The 26,793-nt window shown below is 35.1% G+C and overlaps 1 protein-coding gene across 4 annotated transcripts in view; it reads right to left on the bottom strand.

Annotated features, from left to right (window-relative positions):
- YME1L (ATP-dependent zinc metalloprotease YME1L) overlaps positions 1 to 26,793 on the bottom strand; it is a 281,286-nt gene that overhangs the window by 33,716 nt on the left and 220,777 nt on the right. For all 4 annotated transcript variants that reach the window (XM_090411850.1, XM_090411848.1, XM_090411851.1 and 1 more), the window contains exons 16-18: positions 15,966 to 16,117; positions 5,135 to 5,261; positions 39 to 112 (exon numbers count right to left, since the gene is read on the bottom strand). In XM_090411850.1, the coding sequence (XP_090267976.1) occupies positions 39 to 112; positions 5,135 to 5,261; positions 15,966 to 16,117 (353 nt within the window). The remainder of the gene's footprint in view (positions 1 to 38; positions 113 to 5,134; positions 5,262 to 15,965; positions 16,118 to 26,793) is intronic.

Here is a 26,793-nt window from a genome sequence, read left to right as displayed (position 1 = left end):
TAAAAAAAATAATCATTGTTCGAATAATAAATACATACCTTGTCAGACATTCCCCATTCTTTTACCATATTAGTAGCTATTGCAGTTGCTCTCTTCAAATCACTAGCAGCACCTAAATGTAATAATTTTGCATTATGATTATCTAATAAGAATATACCATATATTTATATCCACTGAAAGTAGAGATGAAAGAGAGAGAGAAACCCTCTAAATCTTACAATAACATCCCAAGATAATCTTAACCCATCCACTGTACAAATGCATTACATGGTTCCAAACATTCATGAATGAGATTGTCATAAAACTAAAAATGACCTAATACACTAGCAGCATACCAGAAATTTGAAAACAAAGAAAATGATGAAAAAAAGTTTCTTTGGAAAACTTCTACTCTTGCATTCCCCATATCCAGGATATATATATATATATATATATATATATATATATTTAAAAATTCAATTCTGATATACCATATTTTTCGCCTTATAAGATGCACCATTGTATTGGGTGCATCACATTTTTCAGGTCAAAAAATATGATGCATCCAATACTGTTAAGACAACTAAGGCAAATCTCTTCCTAATCCACAAACTACTCTAACAATATGCCTACTCTACCACAGGAGATCAGAAAAACAGTCACAACCTTGATACTAATAAGTCTTCCAGCCCAAAGGGTATCCCTTCAATTGCACTAACAGCTTTTGCTCCTGAACTTACACCTATCCTGCCTTTACAAACTGGTATACTCATCAGGCATTTATCCAATAATAGAATGATTTTATCCTGTTTCTAAAATGGGAGATAAAAGGTAAGCCATCAGACTATAACCTGGGTACCCTCACCTCAATATGCTCAAAAGTGGTGAAGGTCATTAACTTTCATCACCTTGCTAACCTTACCCACCTTCGGAGACAACACGAGAAAAAAAACTAATGTGGTTGCACTTGATACTTCTGAAGCATTTCAATTAAGTTTGGCAATGCAGCCTTCTTACCAAGGTACCATCTTATGGTCCCCTTTATGAGTGCATTACCAGCTTCTCCTCTGGTAATTCACTAGATGTCATGGTAAATGGTTCCCTCTTACCTGATTTTTCCATGAATGCCAAAGTATCTCAAGACTCTATATTTTCAACTACATTCTACCTTCTACTGTATTTACTAGAATATAACGCACACTTTTTCCCTTTTTCCCACCCCCACTGTGGTGTGAGATATATGCAGGGTTTTCTGGAAAGTAAAGTTTTTCAGGAAAAAATGAGATTAACATTTATAATTAAATCCTCAGTATTCACTGTAATTTATAATTGCTCACATTTATAAAATGAATGCATTTAAATTTTAATTATCAGCGATATTTATGTGATCAGCCACTCACCTTCATCACGTGATATATTAGAATGTTTAGCAACGATGCTTTTGCAATTGAATTATTTCTGGCAAAATCACATCCCAAGTTCTTAATCCCCCCCCCCCCCATACAATCCAAGATAGAGTAAGTCAATGAAGATTCTCACTTCCACATTTCCTCTAATGGTTCCTTCCATCGATGCATGACTGGTGTGGTATTAACAAAAGATTGTGTGATTCAACAATGAACAGGGGTGCGAGATATATACGAGAGAGAGTTATATTCAAATAAATACAGTATACATCAGTGATCTTTCACTAATGCCCAATTCCACTGACAGCACACTTCATTCCTCTTCTTTGTTTACAAAATTGTGTAGTGCTCAGATGACAAGCTGCAGGATTTTCTAGAACAAACACTTTAAACACTGACCCTTCTTGATATTCAAGTGGGATGCAGATAATCTAGTGAATTTTAATGCGATCAAAACACAATCTGTCTTATTTCCCAGAAAAAAGACCACGCATCTTCCTCAATTTTGATAACATTCAACTAGCCAACCAAAATCAGTTTTCTCTTCTTGGGTTGACTCTCACCTCTAGCCTATCCTGATATAAAACACATCTATAGCCTCTTCAGCCTCCAGTAAGATTGGTATTCTTTTTCGTTCTAAACAAAATACACCCCGGTTCAACTCAAAATACTTTACAAATCTCCAAACTTTAGAATATTGTAGTCACTTCTAAAGAGGATTTTGGTGGCACACAAAAATTTCCTTCAGAATGTTTGAACATATCTAGAAGACAGTTATTTGCTTATGTGTTGACTTATGCTCTGACTTCTTCCAATCACTTTCCTATATACTGTTTCTGCATTATCTTTCCTGCAAGTATTTTGATGGATGCTGTTGCTCTACTGAACTAGCCACAATTCCTCCTCTAATCATGTGCAAACACAGACAACTGCTAGTCAATATCCATACACAGTTCAGCAAGAAACTCACTAATCAACTTCTCATTCATTTCCTTCATTTCATATTATTATTAGTCACCTTCAGGGAGTCCAAAGACTCATTGAGGGAGGGCATCTACTCTACAACTCTGCTTCCACCACTCAATGAAGAGTTTTGCAATCCATCAACTACACCAACACCATCTACTGTCAACCACCAACACTAGTATTTCCACAGACAATTACAAACATCGATGCCCACGGCAGGATTCGAACCCGCAGCCTCTTGAATGGAGAGCGGACATGCTAACCATTTGGCCAGCCAGGCTGGCATATACCTCTGTCCCTTGAAACAGTAGTTCCTATACGATTTTCCCCAACAAATACGAGGTGGTATCCAAAAGTTTCGAGACTAGGTTTGTAACACGCCGACAGATGGCAGCACAAGGCTGCATGCACAGTCACAGGGAGCACCTACCTTCATAAGTCAGTGTGCCAAAAGACATCCCGTGTACATTGAGAGCTGTGCAACTGATGCAATTCTGACCACCTGCATTATCACATCTGCGATTTCATCATGGACAGCAAGTTAGAACAAAGAGCAAATGTGAAACTGGGCAAATCTGCCAAAGAGACGCTTGACATGATTCGGCAAGTTTATGGCAATGCTGCAATGAGTCGTTCGAGGTGTTTTGAGTGGCACGCGTGCTTCAAGAGCAGAAGAACATCACTGGAAGACGATGAGAGATCAGGAAGACCTTCAACAAGCTCAACCCCCAAAAATGTCGAAACCATTCGGCAACTTTTGCATGAGGATCGCCGGAGAACACTCCACAACATTGCTGCCATTGTCGGTGTGTCATACAGAACAGTCCAGGCAATCCTCACGTGTGATTTGAACATGCGCCATGTTGCTGCCAAGTTCGTCCCCAGGCTGCTGACCCAGGAGCAGAAGGAATACCGTGTCAAAGTCTGCCAAGAACTCTGTCAGCGTGCCATGGATGACCCATCCTTCATGTCAAGGATCATTACCGGCAACGAAACTTGGGTGTATGGGTACGATCCTGAGACAAAGCAACAGTCTTCACAGTGGAAGAGCCCATCATCTCCACGACCAAAAAAAGGCGAGGCAGGTCCACAGCTCGACCAAGTGCATGCTCAGTCTTTTTTGACATTCGCAGCACTGTGCATCGAGAATTTGTCCTCAGGGGCTAGACCGTCAATAACGAGTTCTACTGCCAGATTTTAATGCATCTGAGGGAGGACATTCGGCAAAAGCGATCGGATCTGTGGTGCGCGAAAAACTGGATGCTCCACAATGACAATGCACCCTGTCACCGAGCCTCACAGGTGAGTTTCTCACCAGAAACAACATGATCTCGCTTCCGCACTCATCCTACTCGCCAGATTTGGCTCCTGCAGACTTCGCCCTCTTCCCAAAGATGAAGATCCAACTCAAAGGTCACCGTTTTGACACCAATGCGGAGATCCAGCGCAAATCGCAGAAGGTGCTTGACATGCTTCGAAAAGAAGACTTCCAGGACACATTCCAGAAGTGGCAAGAACGCTGGGAGCCCTGTATTGATATGCAAGGGGACTATTTTGAAGGTGATAGCATGTAAACGTAGATAAATAAAGTAATTTCTCGTAAACAGAGCTAGTCCTGAAACTTTTTGATACCACCTCGTACATCCTTTTTTCTTTTTCTTCCTTCTAAAAAAAAAATACTTTAGTTTGCACACAGTACTAATGTGTTGTAGGTTTACAATGTCATGTGGGTGTAGTTCTAAAAAGCAAATAAATCAATCAATAATAATAAAGACGAAATCAATGGCAGGATCATATTAAAAACAAAAGATATGACAAAGGAACTTGACACTGTTAGCATTCAGTAATATGCGATGACAGAGCTAATCTCAAGTAGTATTGGTCACTTAAAACATAATGGAAAGGTTAGCAAAACAGATGTTTGATGCTAGGAAAAAGGCCCAGAGGAAGACCTACATCTATGTGGATTGATGCAGTTAGAAGTACGTTAGAAGACCAAAATATAATATCTAACAATAATAGAGGCCTGATAGATCAGACTAATATGAAGGAAAATTGTTAACAGGAAGTTTGTACTAATATAAACTTTTCATATGCTATCATAACATTCTGTGGAGCCCTTGAGGGTAAATTCATCTGTGATATTTACAAATAAACGTGAGAATTTTTTTTAACAACATTCTCTAAAAGAACACATCTAATTTAATAACTTTAGGTTTAGATCAAAACTGATACTTTTAAAACAACTTGATGAATTTGAACATAACTGTGACAACTAGACATAATATGGATTTTACTTACGTAATTTTATTAGCACAGATACTGGGGGGAAAATTCTGTGCTAATAAAATTATATAAGTAAAATCCATATTATGTTTCATTCATAATTTTAAAACAAGAAATGAATTATCCAAAATTTATAAACTGTCACCCTCTTTCTCTGTGATAAAAAAATAAATAACTACAAACAGTAATACTTTATTGTTTACAAGCATTAATTGTCCTAAATCACTGTAAATTAGTGAATTTGTTGTATTAAAGCCATAAAACATGAGAAGAATTGAATCACTTTTTAATCTGTTTTGCTAACTGATACTTTTTTACACAAATTTAAACCTAGAGAACATATTTCACAAGTTTGGAATATCGCAACTACTCAAAATGAAATATACATATGAAGAGTTTTCTGTAGTGTAATTTTTATTTGAAAATAATTATTTCCATCAGACAAAAAAAATATGTGTCCTTAATTAAATCAGGATTTATGAAGATTATAGGAATACCTGATGTTATCTTTTCTGGACCAAATATTAATTCTTCTGCTGCTCTACCTCCCATAAGAGTATCCATAGTTGCTAACATCTGGGATTTTGTAACATGGTAGTGTTCCTTTTCAGGAATGTATGCTGTCTGAAACAGAAGATTATTTATTCAGCAATGCTGCTTAATTAAAACACTTGTTACCACATTCATTATATTAAGAGAATGAAACTTGAAAAACATCAAACCAGTCACTACAATTTACTAAATACTTCTGACTGAATATAGTGAGATTAAGCCACAGATGAAAGCTCTTCTCTTATAGAATTGCAATAATCCTACACATCATGCTGATCAAATAATTCCTAGTTTTATGTAACCTCTGATACAGGCTTACTGTTATGTCTTAAATGATGAGCAAATGCTAACAATATTTAACAAGTGATTAGGATAAGACTGCCAACAATAAAAGCAAAATCCTAAACAAAGCTGAATAGTGTAATATTTGAAACAACTTATTAACAAAAATTATTAATAACGTTTTTTAGTTCTTTAATACATATGGAACTTTGATATCTGTAACACATGTTGCAGTTTACTTTTATTCAAAATTCTGATTTCTTTAATTTTTGCAAAGTAAATTGTATTTTTCCCAATGGAGCGTGCCATATTTTGTATCATAATTGACTGAAATATCACTTGTTTAGCAAGTCATTAATAGCTGCATAAGACTATAGAAAGTAGATTTCATGAAGAGCCATATTTAACCAGACAACTATCACTTGATAAGCATGATTTGTTAAGAGCTATTAACTGTTGTAGCAGACTATTAGTATGAGTTCGGAATAAAAGAGAAGCTGCAATTAGTGACTGGATCTTAGTAACTCCACCTATGTTGATTATAAAATCTTTTATTATATATGAAAATTCTAAAATGAATACTTTCCAGCATTAATGAATTGTACTATATATTTTTGTTTCATTATGGAAGGTAGGAAGAATATTTTCTAAGCTTTTATGTGAATCAAGTCTTTTTAAACATTATAAGGCTTATAGCACATTAGAAAAATTACTCCAGAATCCACTCCCTATTCGAAAAATAAAGTAAGTTTGGTACCTAAATTGTCATTTCTTTCCTCAATTATTTACTGACATTTAGAGTTAATGGAAAATCCACACATCTAGCATCAATTATAATATTCATGAATCATGCTACAACTAGATCAACAATAGCAAAAGAGTAATCCTAAATTTGTATATGTGTGTTTGTGGTAGTGGTTGGGGGTTTAAAACTCATCGAGCTAATGAAGTGTTCAAGTGTTTCTAAAGCTTTCAAAAAAAAAAAAAAAGTTGTACAACTAGCGATTATTTTGTCCCTCACTCCAGCAATGGTTTATTGCAGAAAATGGGATTAAAGTTACATCACATACTGTGATATCCAACAACGTGATGTTCTCAAGCAAAGTTAATAAACAGAATCAGACTGCTGCTCTAATAATGCTAATACTTTCCACTAAAATGTATAACTCACTATACGAAACTACTGAAAAGTCTCAACCAAAGCTCCATAGGTATGAGACTATGCTAAAAGAAATTCATTATATTAAACTATCCATTATAACAAACTGTTTCTGTGGTCAAATGAATCCAGGTATAGTTTTTTTATATAAAATTAAAACATTTATTTTAAAAAAAAATGAAACTATTTGAAAAAATAAGCACAATGAAAACATTTTCACAACAAAATGCAAGCTTATAAATACCACTCCTACAAAAATTCTAATTTTTAAAGAGCAAAAAATTCATTAAACTCTCAGTTATGAAACTGTTATGCATATGATTTTCCTACAATAAGAAAAGGTGATAATTAGATGGTATGATACGTGGGGAAGATACAGGGTAGGATAGTTCCCTCCAACCAAGCCTGGCATGTGTGAAGGAACATTTATGTCATATGAGGCTTCACATTATATTGAACAAAATGCTTTTGTGGTTAATCACCCTGCCTAGTTAATCACAAACATTGTTTTGGAGTAGCAAATCACAAATCAGCTGCAGTATTATAAGCTTTGATACATGTGACACACACATTCAAAGCTTCTATTACCAAGAGTAAAAGAAAAGTAACTGTAGTGGAGCAAAAAAAACAATGAAAAATTTTAAGCTCTCAGAAATATGAAACCAAGAAAAGTTGGCTTAATAAATGACATTCAACAAGAAATGCTCAAATATGCGGTGTATGTTTTACAGCATTTACACTAAATAATTAAGAATGCATGCTCAGAAGATTGAATTCCAGATGATTTTAACAGAGCTCTGATGATATCCATCAATTAAAAATATAAATAATAATATAAGAAAAAATTGAATGTGGGAATTACAGAGGAATTTCCCCATTGAGTGTTCCAGGCAAAATGGATGCTTGAGAAGAGTCTGAGAATATTGTAAAACTTTAGGAAGCAAGCTGGGTTCAGGCTAAACAAGGATTGCCAGAATGAGATTTTTACTTTCAAATAAATAAAACAAGATCTGTAACTGAGTGTTGTAGACCTAGACATTTAAATTATTTTAGTGAGCTTTGTGTAGTCTTATGAAAGTAGTGTTTACACACATAGCACTAAGCTGCTAAAGCAAGCCATTCTCTTCAAATCTAGTCATTAACTAGAACTTTTATTCCAATTCTAACCTTTCCTTCAACCAGTTCTCAAGTTAGTCAATCTCAGGAACGGGAAAGTAAGTTTTTTTTTTTCCCCTCCCAGAAACTCAAGAAAATCAACCATAGAAGCCATACTATTTCAGAGAATAAATACATTGTGTTAGGGACCAAAAGATGGTAGCACTGTATGCTGTCTCTTCACTGGATGCCATTCATAATTAGTGATAGCCTTAGGCCAGTTATCTCTAAAAGGCTACCAGTAAAGACTGAACTGCCTCCTCAGTCTCCAAAAAATTTAAGGCTAAATGGCCTTGCTACTCCCTAGAGGGGAATCAAAGGCAGCAGATTTTAAATTAATTTAATTAGTATATCATCTACATTGTCATCTTTCTTAAAAATACTAGTATGAATAATCATTGTATAAGCTGGAATATGAAAAGTGTAAAGAGAAAGATTCTTCAAAACCTACAATTATATGCTGTAAATGGAACATGATACAGAGCAATAAACAATATACTTCAATTGTAAGTAGTGAGAACTGAAAGATGTGCATAAAATGATTTCATATCAAATCAAATGTAAGAGAAAAGGCATTCTGTCTCCACAGTTATTCATCATATATCTCAACCTTACACATAAGAAGCCACAAGGCTAATTATAACAATAGTGCTGTATGTGTGCAGGCAATTGGATTATGAAGGAAAGTTGCAATACACTCTAATTACAAAATCTGAGATATTCAGTTCAACTATTTACCTTATGCAGTTGATATCATAGTCCTAAATAAATCAGTACAAATGTGTTCAGAACTCCAACTAAACTGAATAACTGAATGAAAAATTTGGTGTGAATAATTGTCTTTTGGTTTAAAAAAAAAAAAAATCTACAAATTGCTATGAACATGGATAACATTAATTACATTCTCAATTGATAAAATGTTTAATGCTTAAACATTTTATCAATTTGTTGATAAAATACCATGTTAACTCGTCAGCATTAAAATGTTGACGAGTTAACATGGAAATAAATAACATAATAAGCAATGCTGGCAAAGTGGGGAGCCAGCCAAGTAAATTTATATGAAATAAGAAAGAAATCAGCCAAAGCGATATACAAGACAGCACACAAAGCAATTTTAACTTTGAAATTTGAAAGTTGGGTTGGAAATAAAACACTTAAAAATCACAGAGTGTTCTTGGAAATTCAGGAGAGAACAAATGGCAGAATCATGTGATAAATGAAGACATTGAAAAGGTACTTGATATTATTAGCATTCAAGAATGCATGAACCAAGCTAACCTAAAGTAGTATGGTCACTTAAACAGAATGCAAGAGAAAAGGTTAGCAAAACTGATGTTTGATCAGAAGGCAGGAAGACAAAGATCTAGATACACTGATGGAGTTTGTAATGTTTAAGAAGGTTGAAATATAAGATCTAACAATAGTGAAGACCTGGCAAATTTAGTTGACTCTCAATGAAAAAAAAAACTGTAGGGACCATAGAACACTGTTATAATAGATATCAGCTGTAATTGCTGATACTCAGGGTTTTATACTAATATATATATATATATATATATATATATAACTAATATATCTAAAAAATCAAATGCTATATAATAGATAACACCATACATGGAAGTTATATCATAGGAGGAACTATGACTCCTGTGGTGGAAATGAAATTGTGTTCCAAACCATTCAAGTGCAATAAAAATTCCAACCTTATAATAAGGGGCAAGATAAACTCAATTATCACTATACTGTACCTGATCCAATGCAGCTACTCCATCCTGAGATACCGCTCTCAGGATGTTTATTCTTCTCCTTGTAGGAGAATAATAAACCGAAACTTGTCTGAACACACACTTACTGCTGATTATGACATACTGTTTTTGCCATACTCTCTATAGATACTTCCACAGGTATCGTTTAAATATAGCAACAGCCACAATTACTCCACTAATCAACATCCATAGATAACCAATTTAGTTTAATCCTTTATCCAAGTGTGAGCAAACAAAGTTTGCGCCTGAAAGTATCTTCAGGACTGGGTTAAGGTGGTACACACCAGGGCAACTCGTTGCAAAGGTGGAGCAAGCTACCAACACTCCTATCCTAGTATCTCCTATAATGCAAAACACATCTCCTTGCGGATATGTCTATTGTTATGCATTAAGGGAAGGGCCACTACCCAGACCGGTTTCGACCTTTATTGAGGTCTCTTCAGTGGGAGCCAGGCCCAAGTCGAGATATCAGGCAGAAGCATTTGCAGGTTCAACTATATTTGCAGGTTCAGCACTTTCAACCATAGATAACCATTTTAAAGACACTGAACCAGCTCTCCTTTTCTCTTGTATAATAACATTGTATTATCTTAAAGAAAAAAGCTAGTCCATATCCTTCCCTTAAAATGGTATCCTTTCTACGGTACACAGAATGTTTAAAACTGGTCTTGTGCGGATTTCAAAATCATTACTGGTGAGAGTTAGCCAGGAATTCTAAGAACTTACCATTATAGTTCTTGAAGAAATGAAAGCACGAATGTTAAGAGGTCAACTAGGAATAACAACAAGCTTGGTAGTGTCCTACTGTACTGTCTGAAATGCCTACCTTTCCGTGTAATTGTCCCAATTTATTTTTTAACTTTTGCACTCTCTAGATTAACTTATTCAATATGAAAATTATTCAGCATCTTCTAATGGAATATTTGTCTGGAAAATTACAATCTTGAAAGTGAGAATATTTTGTAAATATAGGACATGATTATCCCTGAATAATCCATTAATGCTTTTTTTATTTACAGATGTTTCTTGATGAGTCTTGACTCCAGGAGGTTTATAATAATAATAAGCAAGTCCAACATTTGTCCCACTGCTAAAAATATTTACAGAAGTCCTGTACTGAATTAGGCATATTACTCTTTTTTCCTTTTAACTAATTATCATTAAATTTTTTTCTCTAAGTGGCAACTTAAGTTTTGGAAAAAGAAAAATTTCACAGAATGCCAGATCAGGGAAGTAAGCAGAATGAGAAGAACAGTTCGTGTTAGAGCCTTAATGGAGTGAAACAGCACTAAGAAAGAACTAAAAATAACATTAATTCTTCCAATATTTTGTCTGTCACTGAGACATCGCCAGGAAGTACAATATGAGACCTGTAACATACACACACACACAAAGGCAACATAAAACTAAGTGAAACACATGGACAAAAAGCCTCACCCTCTATAACCACCTTTCAGCTTCCTAGGATGCAAACTGGGATCCTGAAGTATTAGTGTTTCCCATATTCTGGAAAGTTTTAAGCAACCATATTTATTCAAATTACGCTGATCTTTGAGAGAGGCTAGAGATTCTAAAAACAGCCTTTCTCTTCTAAATTTAGATGCTATTTTTTTGTGTACAAAAATTCCTGCACAAACACAGCAAAATGAGCCAGGATATTATGGTGGAGAAACAAATCCCCAAGGTAACACACTACTCGGGTCATTTCAGTGCACATCTTTCTACGGTGTTACAAATCTGAATAGAAATGCAAGTCCACGGTTCTTGGTCCATTTTATGTTTGTGCACTCCCACAAAAAAGTGACAACAATAAAAATACATACAAAACTTCAACTCAGAAATATATTGGCTTAAAATCCTTAGCCCACCCGAAACCTCTACTACAAATTAACAAATTATCTCAACTACATGCTGCATGATTTCATGCATATGCAACAAATTATATACATTACATGCCAATTTCAAACCTTCATTCCCATCCCCACCCCAAACCTCTATTCCATATTAACATAAATTGTCCAAACTACACTCTGCATGATTCCTTCTACCAAATGAGTAGAACCTGCACATTTAGGCAATTTTGACACCCTGTGCTAGAGAATGCTAAATGCAACATCCCTTCTCTTTTTGATCCTCTGTGACTCAAAATTTCCTAACCCCATTCTGGTGCATGAACTTGCTCTATTTCTCTCCTAATTCTGATATTACTCTGCCAGCTGAAATTTTATTCCTGAAGTTTGATTTTTTAGGTGGGAGATGAATTTCATTGCCTGGTGCAAGACCACCGTCCCACTTATTGGAGGCCTGAAGTGGCTTGAAAAAGTTCCATGTTTGGTCTCTAGACAGGGTTTCCGAACTATCTAGAAACAAAAAATTACAAGAAAATATATAAAATTAATAAAAATGAAAGAAAAAAAATCTTTAGCTCACTCACGGTACAAATGTACCATAGGTTTACTAATAATCATGAGTGGAACACATATAAAAAAATAAATAAATAAATAAAAGAAAAGAAAATATATTTTAATGTCACACGAGGACACTTTCCTTCAGGAAAGTGTCATCATCATTTGTTAAGATTACAAATCGCTGATTCCCTTTACCAATTCTGCCGACCAAGCAAAAAGCAATGCCAAATATTTGTATTCACAGTGATCTATGCATTGATTACATACTCATCAGAATGCTAGATAATCCTAACATACACTGATTTTTTTTTTTTTTTTTTTTTTTTTTTTTTTTTTTTTTTTTTAAGAAGTTGTCTTTCCAAGTATATTTATTGCAGATGTTAAGTCTCCTTGGTAACTAAAATCATAACTTTATCAAAGCTTCCTTTCCTATGGAACAGTGTCAGTGGTGAGCTATGGAAATTTTAACAAAGGGCTTGCATCGTCAAGCAAAAAAGCTGTATTTCACACAAAAACTTTTATTAACACAGCTTGTGTACAAATTCCAATCAAAAAGTATGAGGACAATCACCCTCTAAAGGCTATCATTTCTAAGCAAATATTTCATGATCTAAACATGAAATATTTGCACACAATCAACTGTGTTAATTTATCTTACATAAGAAAAACATTTTTTAACTATCAAAATATAATAAGAATGAAGTCTTTCATAATCTTTTATAAAACATTTGATTGGCTACTGGTTTTACAAATACGATTGGCTACCAGAAGGGTAAAGATAGCGCAGGCGTTTATTTTATTTTCAAACTTGGGCACATTCGTTATAGAGGAGTTGAAACAATAATTCCAAATAATCTATACACTACCGAATAGACTAATTTTTGTTAGGTTACCATATGAGTTTGTCACTTAATATGTTTCAAAAAAAAAAAAAAAAAAAAAATTTTTTTTTTGAAAAAAAAATAAGAAGTAAACAAGAAGAACAAAGGGCTTGCAAATTTGAGAAAAATTTAACAAATGACTTGTGCAAGTCCCTTATAGCTCACCACTGAACACTGTTCCCTCTGCCATTCTCATCCTTGTGTCCCTTGAAAAAGTCAGATAAGCTAGAAGTAAAATTCAGTCCATGAAAGGCTGACTTTCACATCTAGCTTATCTGGCATAAACAAATTACATCATAGCCTCAAAAAAACTTCAAAATACTCCTGCTCAACTCCTAATGTTTAATAAATCCCAAATTGAACCAACTTTAAAATACAGTTCTCAGATTATTCTGATTGTATAGAGAAAAGAAACATCAGCCTAATAGGTGACTCATCTCTCAAAGACTTCCTCCAATCACTGTCTCAGAGGTGCTGTTTCTGTATTATGATGCCTTGTTTGTAGATACTTTCATGAACATTGCTCCAATGGACTAGCCACTACCATTCCTCCACTTCCCTCTAATTATGCAAGACCACAAACAGCTCCTGATCAGCATCTGTGCACAGTTTAACTCCAAACATGTTGAGCTAACCTCTCATTTTCTTCCTTCATTCCATCTACCTCTTTGGAACAGCTTGATCCATATGATTTTTATCCCAATGAATATAGCTCCTAGCTTTTCAATAAACTTGTTAATTGCTTCTTTCTCCTTAATTTGCCAACACACAATATTGTTAAGTTATAGGTCTTGTGACCTCACATGAATGGAGTCTATATATATGAAACCTCCAGAACTGCTACTCTTCCTTCCCATATTCAGATTTACTGTTCCACTATCCAGATCCAAGCTCCAACCAAATCACAGAAAACGAAAGTTCTTCGTTATCAATTATAATGAAAATCTCTGCTGTTATCCATGCATCTTAAGTTAGGTTAGTATCCACGGTTTCATTTCATATATCAAACGTATTTTCTATGCTCATCAAGATGAATATGTGGCTGACTATAGTTTCTGACCCTTGGGTCAGAAGGAATAGCCAGCTCTCAGCATTTCTTATAAGCTGTATGGAATCTCCTCACAGTCATCTAAGTTTTGATATTTAACCATCAAGATTCCATTGGTGCAATAATGAAAGATTCACTACACAATGATGCTATACAATGAACAGTACTTTTTTTATATAAAGAATTGCATTAGATTATTTCCTTACCTGTTTCAATTACAGTTAAATGAGTTTATTATATATATATATATATATATATATATATATATATATATATGAAGTATTTTTTATGATAAGCCTTCACTATATTTTAATACACCTCCAAATCAATAAACTAGAATAATCAAAGAAAATGTGTTGAATGATTTGCAATTTTAATTTATTGTATAGAAAATAATTATTACCAAATATGAATTAGCATCATCTAAAATCTATGTACTTTGTAGATTATATAACCATATAAACACAAAAATGTAACAAATTATAAGAAACTGTTATTTAAAAACATTCACAAAATTAGAATAATTTTTAACGTAGTTCAAAATATTTGAATATTCTAAATTTTTCTGATGGTTTTGAGGAAAGCATAGAAATAGCACGTTTCAGTAGCTGCAGGACTGATTCATGTATGAGGAATCATTTATGCATGAATTTCAGTTAATCATTTGCTAAACATGGGTCAAACGAGTGACATGCTGGAAGCTAAAGTTTCGTATGGTGTCTCTACATAAAGAAGACCAAACTCAGCAGTTTATAGCTAAGGAATTGAAATGTTCTCTACTCAAGCAAGCATGAGTAGAGTATTGAGACAGTATTCTAGTAACAAGTTTTCAAAATAATCGCTGCAGTAGCAATCAAATGGTAATAACTACATCAAGAGATGAGAGGAGACTGAAGAATATCATGAAAAAAAACCGCTTCTGAAGTGCAAGGTATTTTCACAAGAGATGGAAAGAACTAGGTGTGAATGTGTATAAATCTACAATGTTGAGACGACTTCACAAATTGAGTTTTAAATCACATGACAAAGACAAATCACATGACTAAGACAAAGCCGCTTATGACTCCCAAGCAAAAGGCAGATAGAGTGCGATGGCAGTTGTGGGTCAAGAGGACTGGAATAAAAAGTACTTTTTAGCAATGAAAGTATGTTTTGTGTGTCCCATGGTCATCAAGGGATACGTGTTTGACATATTAAGCAAGAAGCATTTGATAAAGAACGTACGAAGAAACATTTGAATTTTGCAACCTCTGTCATGGTATGAATGACCACAGAGGGTCCAGGTAGGCTGTGTATTGTGTACAAAAGAGTCAATTACAAAGTGTACAAAGAAATTCTTGAGCACTTTATCTTACCAGCATCAGAAGATTTATGTGATGGTAATTTCCTTTTTCAGCAAGATACAGAATGGCAAATCAATTTAATTCCTGGGTGGCAAACTCACCAGATTTAAACCCTATTGAAAATTTGTGGAGAATTATGAAGAAATGTATTCAAGAAGTTGTCCCAAGAGACAAAAATGAACTTGTTTCTAGTCTGCAGACCATATGGGCATGATTTAATAAAAAAAAAAGACAACCACTATAAATAATATGACCAACCTACGAACGGTCCTAAAAGCTAAGGGGATGCAACAAAGTACTAATTATCGTGTTGTTTCCCTTTTGTCTAATTTTTGTGCATTTATTTTCGCATTATTCTAACATTTTGAATGACATTAAAAATTATTCTAATTTTGTAAATGTTTTCAAATAACAGTTTTCTTATAATTTATATTACATTTTTATGTGTTTACATGGTTATATAATCTACAAAGTGCGTAGATTTAGATTATGCTGATTTGTATTTGGTAATAATTATTTTCTATGCAATAAATTAGAATTGCAAATCATTCAACACATTTTCTTTGATTATTCCAAATTTTTTGATTCGGAGGTGTAATGTTTACATAATCTTGATGATTTTGATCATTTTAAATAAGCAGGCATAGTAATAAAGTATATTTCTTTTATCATTCTTGAGGTACAATAAACAATTTCTGCAATCAAAAGAACTATAACAACACAAAACTAACATGTCCTAAAGATGGACCTCGAGGAATTATAGTGACTTTGTGCAATGGATGAGCATCCTTGGTATAAAAGGCCACTATAGCATGTCCACCTTCATGGTAAGCAGTAATGTTATTTGCTTCTTCATCAGGAATTCTGGATTTTCGTTCTGGACCTAAAAATAAACAACATAAAATTTAAAAAAAAAAAAAATTGCAGAACTCAGACAAAAATGAAGTGGAATTACTTAAAAAAAAAAAAAATTGCAATGAAGAGAATGAGACAGACTTGAATGTACCCTTTTTAAAGATCCAAATTAGCAATATTTCTCTGATGATATACAAGGCATGTTCGAAAAAATATTGAACTTTTGTTCTAAAGACTTTATTGCTCATTTTACAACATTTTAAGCACTGTCTCCTTCAAAGCAGTCCCCTCTATGGCGATACACCATTCCCAATGTTTGTTCCATTGTTGAAATCCTTCGTGGAATGCACTTTCTGTGATGGCACGCAGTTCTCTTACTGCATTTTCCTGAATCTCCTCTATGGAGATTCAGTTCTTTCAAAGTGGTTTTAAGTTTGGGAAACAGGAAAAAGTCTGCAGGGGCTAAGTCTGGCGAATAGAATGGATGGGGCACAATGGATGTCTGATGGTTTGCCATATGGATGACTGCGCATTGCCATAGTGCAACATTCAAGTCTGGTTTTCCCACAATTCAGGCCTCTTCCTACACACAAGATCTCTCAAACATGCTAAAACTTCCTGGTACAACTCTTTGTTTACCATCTGACCATGTGGTACAAATTCATAATGGACAATGCCTTTCCAATCAAAAAACAACCATCACCTTGATTTCTGACCAGTTCGTCCATTGATGCTTAAACCACTCACAGCACTGCATTCGGCTCATACAGTCCTCCCAGTATGCTTGGTTAAACAACTGAAATGCCTCTGTAAAATTTTTACCAAGTTTGCAGCAAAATTTCACACACATTGTTCTTCAAACTTTTTCATTGTCACTTTGTCATTAATCCAATGAACGGCTTGTGCACGTGCTCACTTCAATGGATGTAACTCAATGACTAATGTGCATAGCAGAATGGGGCAAATGGCAGTTTGCTATCAAAACTTGCTGCTAGGTGCACTCAGTACATGCTCTCTGTGCCAGTTGGCGCACTATTTAAAAAGTTCGGTATTTTTTTGAACACCGCTCATATATATAAACAAATTTTTTGATTTTTTGCCCTTCACAAACCTAAGTGGCAAGTGATTTTCATTGTTTGGAATGGCCCCCATCACCACCACCATCATCTTATTTACTGGAGAGCTGAAATATAAAACTATAGTTTGTTGAGCAAAATTCCCACTTATCTATGGCTTGGGTTGTCATAAAAATAAATATATATAATAAAATTAATTTCAATTGCTGATAACATCACGGCACACAATAACAGGTGAAAAATAAATCCTTTAAATGCCTTTCTATTCCCAAAAGGAAGTATCTGATTTGGAAACTGGTGGGTAGTCTCCACCCTTAGTCATCACCAATAGCTAAGCTCAAGAGAATCAATGATTTTTAAGGCATACAAGTGCTGTCATCTCATGATCCTAAGCCCTAAACACATTATTTGAAACAAAGCAAGTTCAGTCAATTCCAGGTCTATAAAATGTTTTTAAGAGGAAAAGAAGTCACTTGCCTATGCCAAAGATCAACCAACTTCAGGATGGGAAAAAAATGAACATCTAGAACTGACCCTGTAGTCTTTCTTCTGGTGATTTACCATTATGGAAACAGAAATACTGCCACATGGCTATAACAGGCACCTACACAGTCAGCAATGGGAACCATATCATATTGTAGCATTCATTGAAGTAATGAGAATGCATCAAAAATAATAATTAGCATTATTATTTATATGGGTATGCCATGGAGTCAAAAGATTCATTGCAGGGGACCCACACTCTCCATTAACACAATGGAGAGTGTGGATCCTGCCTCTAGCAGTCCATTTCACTCATTCACTTTCCTCCAAGTAAAGAACCTAGTCCACACTCTTAGACAACTTCTAATGTGACCCTTTGTTTTCCCCTCTATTCCCTATGTATTGAAAAAATTTCTTTTGTGTTAATCTGATGGAGTCCTTTTAGTAACTTGAAAGTTTCCATCATGTCCCTTCTCATCTACCTGTCATCCAAACTCTAACTCCTGCCAAACTATCCTCAGAGGGAACATTCCACTTATCATGAGCCTGGTCACTCATTTCTGAACCCTCTCCACCACATCCTATCCCCCCCCCCCCCTAGAAATGCAAGTCACCACATCTCAGCACAGTAGTTAACATGTTTCCCCTCTATTCCCTATGTATTGAAAAAATTTCTTTTATTCCCTATGTATTGAAAAAATTTCTTTTATTCCTTATGTATTGAAAAAATTTCTTTTGTGTTAATCTGATGGAGTCCTTTTAGTAACTTGTAAGTTTCCATCATGTCCCTTCTCATCTGCCTGTCATCCAAACTCTAACTCCTGCCAAACTATCCTCAGAGGGAACATTCCACTTATCATGAGCCTGGTCACTCATTTCTGAACCCTCTCCACCACATCCTATCTCCCCCCCCCCAGAAATGCAAGTCACCAAATCTCAGCACAGTAGTTAACATGTGCTGAATCATAGCCTTATAAAGAGGGATAATAACCTATCTATCTTTACTTGTCAATGTGTTCTTCTTCAACATCCAAATAATCCTCTGAGCTATTCTGCCAACTCTTGCAATATGTCATCTGAATTTCAAATCTCTATTTACCATCACCCCCAGATTCCTAGCCTCATTAATTTCCTGTAATCTAATACCATCAGTATAATACAAAGTACATAATTCTTTCATTCCAACGTGCATTACCTTACATTTTACAACATTAAACTAACAATCACCTTTATCAATTACTGCCCTCCCCAGTTTTACATCATAAGCAAACAACTGAATATCTCCCACCCTCAGATCTCCTGCTATATCATTAATGTGCAAATTAAAGAGTAGTAGCCCTAGTACAGGACCCTGGGGCATGCCCAAGTACAATGTAAATTTTTATCTCTTTTCTAACTTTGCACTGAAAACAGTGTAAATAATATGGTCCCACATTTAGGACCAGAAGAGGTCTGTACCTCCCAATAATATCCTGCTATCCACCTAGGAATTTGAGAAGTCCTTCTCTGGTACAAGGTAGTTTCCAAAAGTTTCCAGCCTGTCGTACAAAAGTCACACCAATTTTAAAACGCAGTGTGTGTGTGTGTGTGTGTGTGTGTGTGTGTGTGTGTGTGACAGATTAGTGTACCAGTTTCAACTCTACCTGCATCATTCAGTTGGAAGCATTCATTTGACAAACACATGGCACACTAACTGGCTGCAATGTTAAAAATTGAATACCAGACTGTGATAAAGTTTTCCAGCAAAGAAGGGCTTCCTCCAAGTGCTATCAAACAGTGATTGGATTGTGTTTATGGGGAAGCTTCTCCTTCATATTCCACTGTGAAGGAATGAGCTAAACGGTTTCTCCTAGGAAGAGAGCATCAAAGATGATCCTCGTGGTGGTTGCTGTAGAAGTGATGACTAAGGAAAATGTCTCTCTTATTGAGGAAGAACTGCTCAATAACAGATGGCTGAAGCTCAAAAAAATCTCAGCAAGGTTTGGGCTTTCTATAACAACCGTCTTTCGCATCATTCATAGGAAGCTTCACATGATGAAGGTCAGTGCAAGGTGGGTGCCCCAACTTCTCTCTTCAATTCAGAAGGAGAATTGTGTGACCTGTTCCCACAAGTTTTTAGAGCTTTGCGAAGGGAATCGGAGAGAAGTGCTAAATCCATTGTCCCTTCTCCTTAGCCTGTCATCCAAGCTCTAACTCATGCCAAACTATCCTTAGGGATGAAACCATGGTCCTTTATTATGATCCTCTTTCCAAAAGGGAATCCATGGAGTGTGCAAACCAGGCAAAGCACTACCAAGAAAAGCCTAGGTCACTCAGTCCACCAAGCAGATCATGGCAACAATCTTTTAGGATTACCAGAGAATTCTCTTGATTTACTTCAAGGAAAGGAATACCACTGTGAATGCAGAATATTATGGCTTCACTCTTGCACAAACTGCATGACGCCATAAAGGAGAAGAGATGAGGAAAGCTGAGTCATGGTGTTCACCTGCTTCATGACAATGCTCCAGTCCATATGGCTATTGTTGCGAAGGTTGAAGTGAAGGACTGTTACTTCCAGGAGATTGAACACCCATCCTACAGCCCAGATTTAGCACCCAGTGGCTACTACCTCTTCTCAAAACTGAAGAAAGAACTAAAAGGAAGAAAAGTTGCAGATGATAATGAGGTGAAAGATGCAGTTTTAAGCCATTTTGCAGATAAAAGTACAGACTATTTTTCAAGGGCAGAGAAATGTTAATTCAAAGATGTGAAAAGTGTGTTGAAATAAAGGAAGATTATGTTGAAAAGTGACTCAGTTGTTTTCTTTCTATCACCTGTAAAAAGTTAGCAGGGTGGAAACTTATGGAACCACCCTGGTAAGTTCTCCATTCTGTCAATGTGCTCTACAAGGCAAGCAAAGAGAGCATCTTCAGCAGCCTGAGTCAAAAGCGTAGCAAGTCATATAGCTTTGCTGATACGATACACCTTTAAAAGGAAACAGTTGTAAAGGTAAATTTTGGTGCAATGTGATGTTCTTCCTGAAGTAACTGCACCAAGTCTTGGTTATCTCTAGAAGAATAATCCCATAACCTTCTGGAATCATTCTTCTCTTACAAATCATGCATAGATAACATAAATTATCCATACCAGAAACAATGCACCACAGGCTTTTCTGTAGTCTTTTAGCATAAAAACTAACAGGATCTTAACCTAGATTGCAAAAAATTCTAGTCCTGATGTACTCAATCTTCTCAACTGTACTTGCAACAATTGTGCTTCAGAAATAACATCTATCCCAAGAGGAAATCCTCTTTTATAAATAGATTTCCTCTTTTCTTTTCCACCAAAGCATTGTTCTTTTGTCTAGTCTTTCTTCTGTACATATATGACCAATAATCCCATCCTTGCGGATGATAATATATGCCATTCTAATTTTGCAGATGATGATAAACACCATTTCTTCTACACATGTGAAACTTCTGGGGTGCATAAACACCTTAGGATTCAAGATCATGTACAACTAGATTCATGTACAATTAGGATTCAAGATCATGTACACTTTAAACCTTTGTGTTTCTGTTTTCTCAGGTGAGGCAAGAGTTTAAGTTTCTTATATCTCTTGAGAATTTTTGCTGACTTGGTCAAAATGGAGCCGACATACAAAAGAGAAATAAAACCTTTCATCATCATCTTTGACATTGTAAACCTTGATGTAGCTTGGAAATACCAAAGTGCTTTACATCGATTTTTACAGAGGTCAAGTCCCATGAGAATGTTACAAAAATAACCTTCTTTGTCTCTATATGTTTTATGCTAAATATTACTGTAAATAACCCTATGGGAATTAACAGTATTTACTCCTTTAACAATTAGGTTAAAGGAGTAAATACTGTCAAAGATACGATCAAAGGAATGCACGGAGGAGAAGAAAGAACGGGTCGGTCTTAAAAGAAGATCAAGGAGCTGTGCCGAATTAACAAGAATATTTCAGAATGTCAAAAACAAAGGCAATGTTTTGCCACCAGAACTTTGTATAATAGCTCTATATGAGGGCATAAGAAAGTTTTTTACGATTTTAGTGTATGAGAAAGTTGCTTTAAAGCAACTTTCTCATACACTAAAATCGTAAAAATCGTAAAAAACATACACTCTGCTATGTGCATAAACACCTTCAAAGTCAGTGCCTGAGAGATCTGAAAGATTCAGACAAGTTTCCACTGCCCAACAAGATACAATCAAAGGAATGCACGGAGGAGAAGAAAGAACGGGTCGGTCTTAAAAGAAGATCAAGGAGCTGTGCCGAATTCTTCGGGGTTACAACCTCATGCAAGGACCCGGAGAAGATGTAATAAAAAGGGACTGAGCCGAACATCAGAGGAGCCAGTCGGTGGAAGTTACAGTCATCGGAGGCAGAAGTTAGAGCTATCGGAGTCGGCAGAGAGTTATCGGAAGCAGCAGAAATATCAGGAGTAGGATCCAGAGGACCGGACGTCACAGCGAGCCCATGCCAGAGGAGAAAATTGGGAATGACAAGAGAACAGCCGATGTAAATACCCAAAGCATTTTCGCTTGAAAGTCCTTTTGCCACAGGAGATCAACCTTTTGCCAGAGCTATTCGAGTACCGCAAGGTTGCAGTCCACAGCCCGCCAATTCCCAACGAGATACTGCTGATGCAAGACACTCCTGAAGGAAGCCAAAAACCTGAGATGAAAGAAAGAAAAGCCATAGAGACTTTAGTGCAAAACTTTTGATTGAATGTGCGATACAGAGCCTCTGTAAGTTTGTTCTATTTTTTTTTGTACATTTCCTATTATAATCTAGGAGATATGCTATAGATGGACTGATAAGAATTAGCTTAATAGTAATAAAAAGCGTCCATAAGGGAGTCATTTGGAATGGTAATGACTGGCATAAGATTTGTGAAATAACTTTGCATAGTTAGCTAACCTCTTAATGAGTAAATCAGATTTTTTAATAATTTAATAAGCAGAGAAGTAATTGAGTGATTATATTATATAGTTATTTAATATTGAAAAGGAAAGGTTGAAAAGGGAAAGTTTTTTCTTTATGCTAAAGGCCTAATGGATAGGTAGAGAGAGTAACCTTTCTATTGTTTAATTAATGTAAATAAATGTGTTTTATTTATATGTCAATAGAGTGCCGCCTGATCATTTATTTTACAATGCACTGTTCCTAAATAAACTCTGACTTGTGAGCGGGAAACAACTAAGGCATTAAAAGTATAGTTTAAATACTTGAGAACCATGATTGTTTACGTAAACTTTAGTGAGGAATTTTATGCTAGTAAGAGAGAGATCTACCGGACGTATTACTGAGTCTTATGCTGATATAGAAATACTGGTGGCACAGTCTCAACAAGTAAATTTTCCAGTGTTCATAGGCATACGACTAGGTGAATGCGAAAGGTGGATAAACATAGTACACAATAGAATAAGTAAGAAAGGTTGCAAAAGCAAAAAGCGCACTGCTAATAAAGAATATATTACAAGAGCATGGTAACCAAGCAGGCTTATAAATAGCCACCATTTACAACATGATGGGATTAAACAGGAGTTTAGAAATAGTCTGTTTACGATAACCATTCTTCTGAAAAGTCAATAAAACATGACTAATTCTTTAGTGATCTCTTCATCACTGATGAGGGCAAGCGCATGGGTTCCTAATGTTTGAAATGATACCAAATTTTTAGGTTGAGTAATGAAAAGAATTAGCATGACATCTGTTAATGTGTAGTTTTCTGTAAATTGAAATCTTCAGTTGGTGTGACATCCAGAAAAGGAAGAGAACCATTAATTAACTTATAGATCTGCAGCAAATTTTATTCTTGGGTGTAGGTTATTAAGATTGTTCAAGAACTCTTGGAGAGAATCTGGGCTATGGCTTCAAATCAAGACATCATACATATATCTTTTATAGTCTTGGTTTTAATGGAAAGGTATTCATGGTTTTTTCTTTGAGAGCTTCCAAGTACATATTTGCCAGTGCAACAGACAAATGGTCTTTTATAGTCTTGATTTTAATGGAAAGGTATTCATGGCTTTTTCTTTGAGAGCTTCCAAGTACATATTTGTCAGTGCAACAGACAGATGGTTGACAATGGCCAAGCTTCTGTTTGTAAATAGGTCTGTTTATAGGTAATATTTCTGAAGAGAAAGTAACACGAATTTAAGCAATGAATCAAGAGTGCCCTAACTTTTCTATCTTTTTACTAGATAAGTTATCTTTTCTAGATAACTTATCTGGTAAAAGTTAATACAACCTCGGTGGGCACATTAATTAAGAAGGAAGTGACATCAAAACTGGCAATAATTTCATCCCTATGAAGATATACGTTAGTAATCATGTATACAAAGAATTCAGAATTCTAAATTGGTAGAATTAAGACTAAATTAATTAAAAGGTTAATGTTTTGATAGCATATAAGTAGGGAAATCAATGTCTTCGGGTCTCAGTGGAGTATTTTCCTTATGTATTTTAGGTGCATCATACATGCAAGGAATGAAAGATTGCAGAGCATAAAGAGAATCTTAATTCTTTAGGGTTCTTAATTTATTAACTTATTAACTTAATTTATTAAGTTTTACCAGAATTAATTCTTAATTCTGGTAAAAGTTAATACAACTTCAGTGGGCACATTAGTTAAGAAGGAAGTGACATCAAAACTGGCAATAATTTCATCCCTATGAAGATATACATTAGTAATCATGTATACAAAGAATTCAGAATTCTAAATTGGTAGAATTAAGACTAAATTAATTAAAAGGTTAATGTTTTGATAGCGTATAAGTAGGGAAATCAATGTCTTCTGGTCTCAGCGGAAGTATTTTCCTTATGTATTTTAGGTGCATCATACATGCAAGGAATGAAAGATTGCAGAGCATAAAGAGATCATCTTAATTCTTCAGGGAATTTTATAGTGGTCTTGAGGAGATTATTAGTGCATCTATGGAGTTCACGAGTTGGATCTCTCGCTCTCTCTCTCTCTCAAGAACCAAATAAGTATAACCGGTAATAGTAAATGAGTCATTTGGTAATTATATCCCTCAGTGTCTAGAATTATTGTGGAATTCCCTTTATCTAATGGAATAATTATCTTCATTTCCTTTACATTTTTTAAGGTTATTTTTGGTGGTTTTGCTTGGTTAATTGCAAAGACCGATTCCAATCATAATAATTTTGTCTCCTGGGTAGAAGATAAAAAACAGCCTTTTCTATTTAGATAACAAAAGTTCTTTGGATATTGTTCACAAAGATATAGCAAAATTAAATACTTTACTGAGACCATCTTTTTTTACATTCATGAGATGTAAAAAAAGATGGTCTCAGTAAAGAATTGGACTTCTAAATTATAATCTTGTTGAGAGGGAGACAATACTTAAATGTGGAAAGTTTTTGTGCTGTTCTTTAAAAGCCTCAAATTTTCTAATTTATATTTGTGTTCTACATGTTAGAAGTTTGAGAATTAAGTGTACTTTTAATACAATACCATATATTAGTCTCTAAAGTTTGTTCTAAGGAGGTGGTATCGTATGTGAATTTAAATGAACTAGTGTACGCTTAGTGTCGTGTATATGTTTGTTGAGATCTTCCTTAGCCATGTAATATATCCTCTGCTTATTCAGACTTGATGGCTTCCTCAAAACTAATGAACTTTGGGAAAACATCATTCAACTTAGACTGTTTGAGAAACAACACTAGCCTGTTTATAAGAGAGCAATCCACTATAATGTATCTTGTAAATCTGATACAGGTAGCCTCATCATAAAGGCAAGATATTTGTAGAACAGGCTTTCCCAGCTATTTAGGAATTAATTCTGAAAACAAACAGTGTCACACTTAAGAGCCTTGGGGGACATCCTATTCTTTCCATCCAGGCTTGGAAGTTCAGCTAGTCAAAAGTTTTTAATAAATACAGGAAGACTTCCTGAGATCAAGGTTATAGACGTCTTAACATGCCATATCTCTAATCTGTGTCATAAGCTTTTTCCATGTGAAAGAACACTGAAATGAGATGTTCTTGTTTCAGACATGCATTTCTAATACATGTTTCTAAACAGATCACATGGTCCAATACTAAACAATGCCTATGAAAGCTACATTGTTTTCTAAATACCAGAGAAGTATAGCATTAATCATTTTTTTTCAATATCTTATGAAGAAAGCTAGCTAGTCAGAGCAAGAGGTTGATAATTGTTTGCTTCTATTGGATCCTTTCCTGGTTTTGGGATGACAATGACAATTAACTTATGCCAAGAATCTGGAAGCTCTTCTTCCAAGTATTCTGTTGTATAGTAAGAGAAGGAGATCCACAGAATAAATTAAAGATGTCAAGAAATTATATTCTTGGTTTGATTCTTTATCCAAGTGTAACCAAACAAAATAATGTTATGCATTATGGGAAGGACCACTACCCAGACTGGTTTCAACTTTTATTGAAGTATGTTTAAGTGTGGGGATAGCTCTCCAAAAACTCCCCCAAGGAAACTTATGCAATCCCTCAGATCACCCAACAGTGAGTGCCTCAAAGGATCATTTAACTCAGTAGTAGTTCCACTCAGTGACAGGCTCACCCCACCACTGAGCAGAGTTGCTCATATCTCAGGGAAAGCAACCATTTCAGCACAAAAGCACATCAATGGGAGCCAGACCTAGAAGTGATACCAAGGCTGAAGTAATGAAGAAGTCATATTTCCATGTACAAGTAGTCAAAAGGTGCCATACCTTATTACTAAAATACTCTGGATTAGAGATGGATGTAGAGTTTTCCCCTTGGTTGTACCATAAATTAAAGATGCCATGTTTTTATAAATATAGTACAACCATAAATAGGTTATACCAATTTATGGTTGTACCATAAATTGGTTTCATCCTTTATCCAAGTGCAAGCAAACAAAGTTTGCATGTGAAGTAACTTCACAACTGGGCTACTTGTATATAGATGCCAATGACTTCACAACAGTTGCCTTAGTATCCCATAATGGAGTATGGGCTGAACAGTTGTAATATAAGATTATCAAGTTCAATCTCATTTAACTCACAACCCAAAGATAAATAAATGGAATGTACTGGAATATTAAATCACACATATTGAAAAAAAGAGTGTGATTGCCCATTCAGGTAGCTACACCACCATGAGAGCAG

This window comes from Typopeltis vanoorti, chromosome 22, assembly GCF_054136105.1.
Source record: "Typopeltis vanoorti isolate ZY-2024b chromosome 22, IOZ_Tvanoo_1.0, whole genome shotgun sequence".
Lineage (NCBI taxonomy): Eukaryota > Metazoa > Arthropoda > Arachnida > Uropygi > Thelyphonidae > Typopeltis > Typopeltis vanoorti.
The sequence above is the reverse complement of the archived record's forward strand: the minus strand, read 5'-3'. Positions and strand labels throughout refer to the sequence as shown.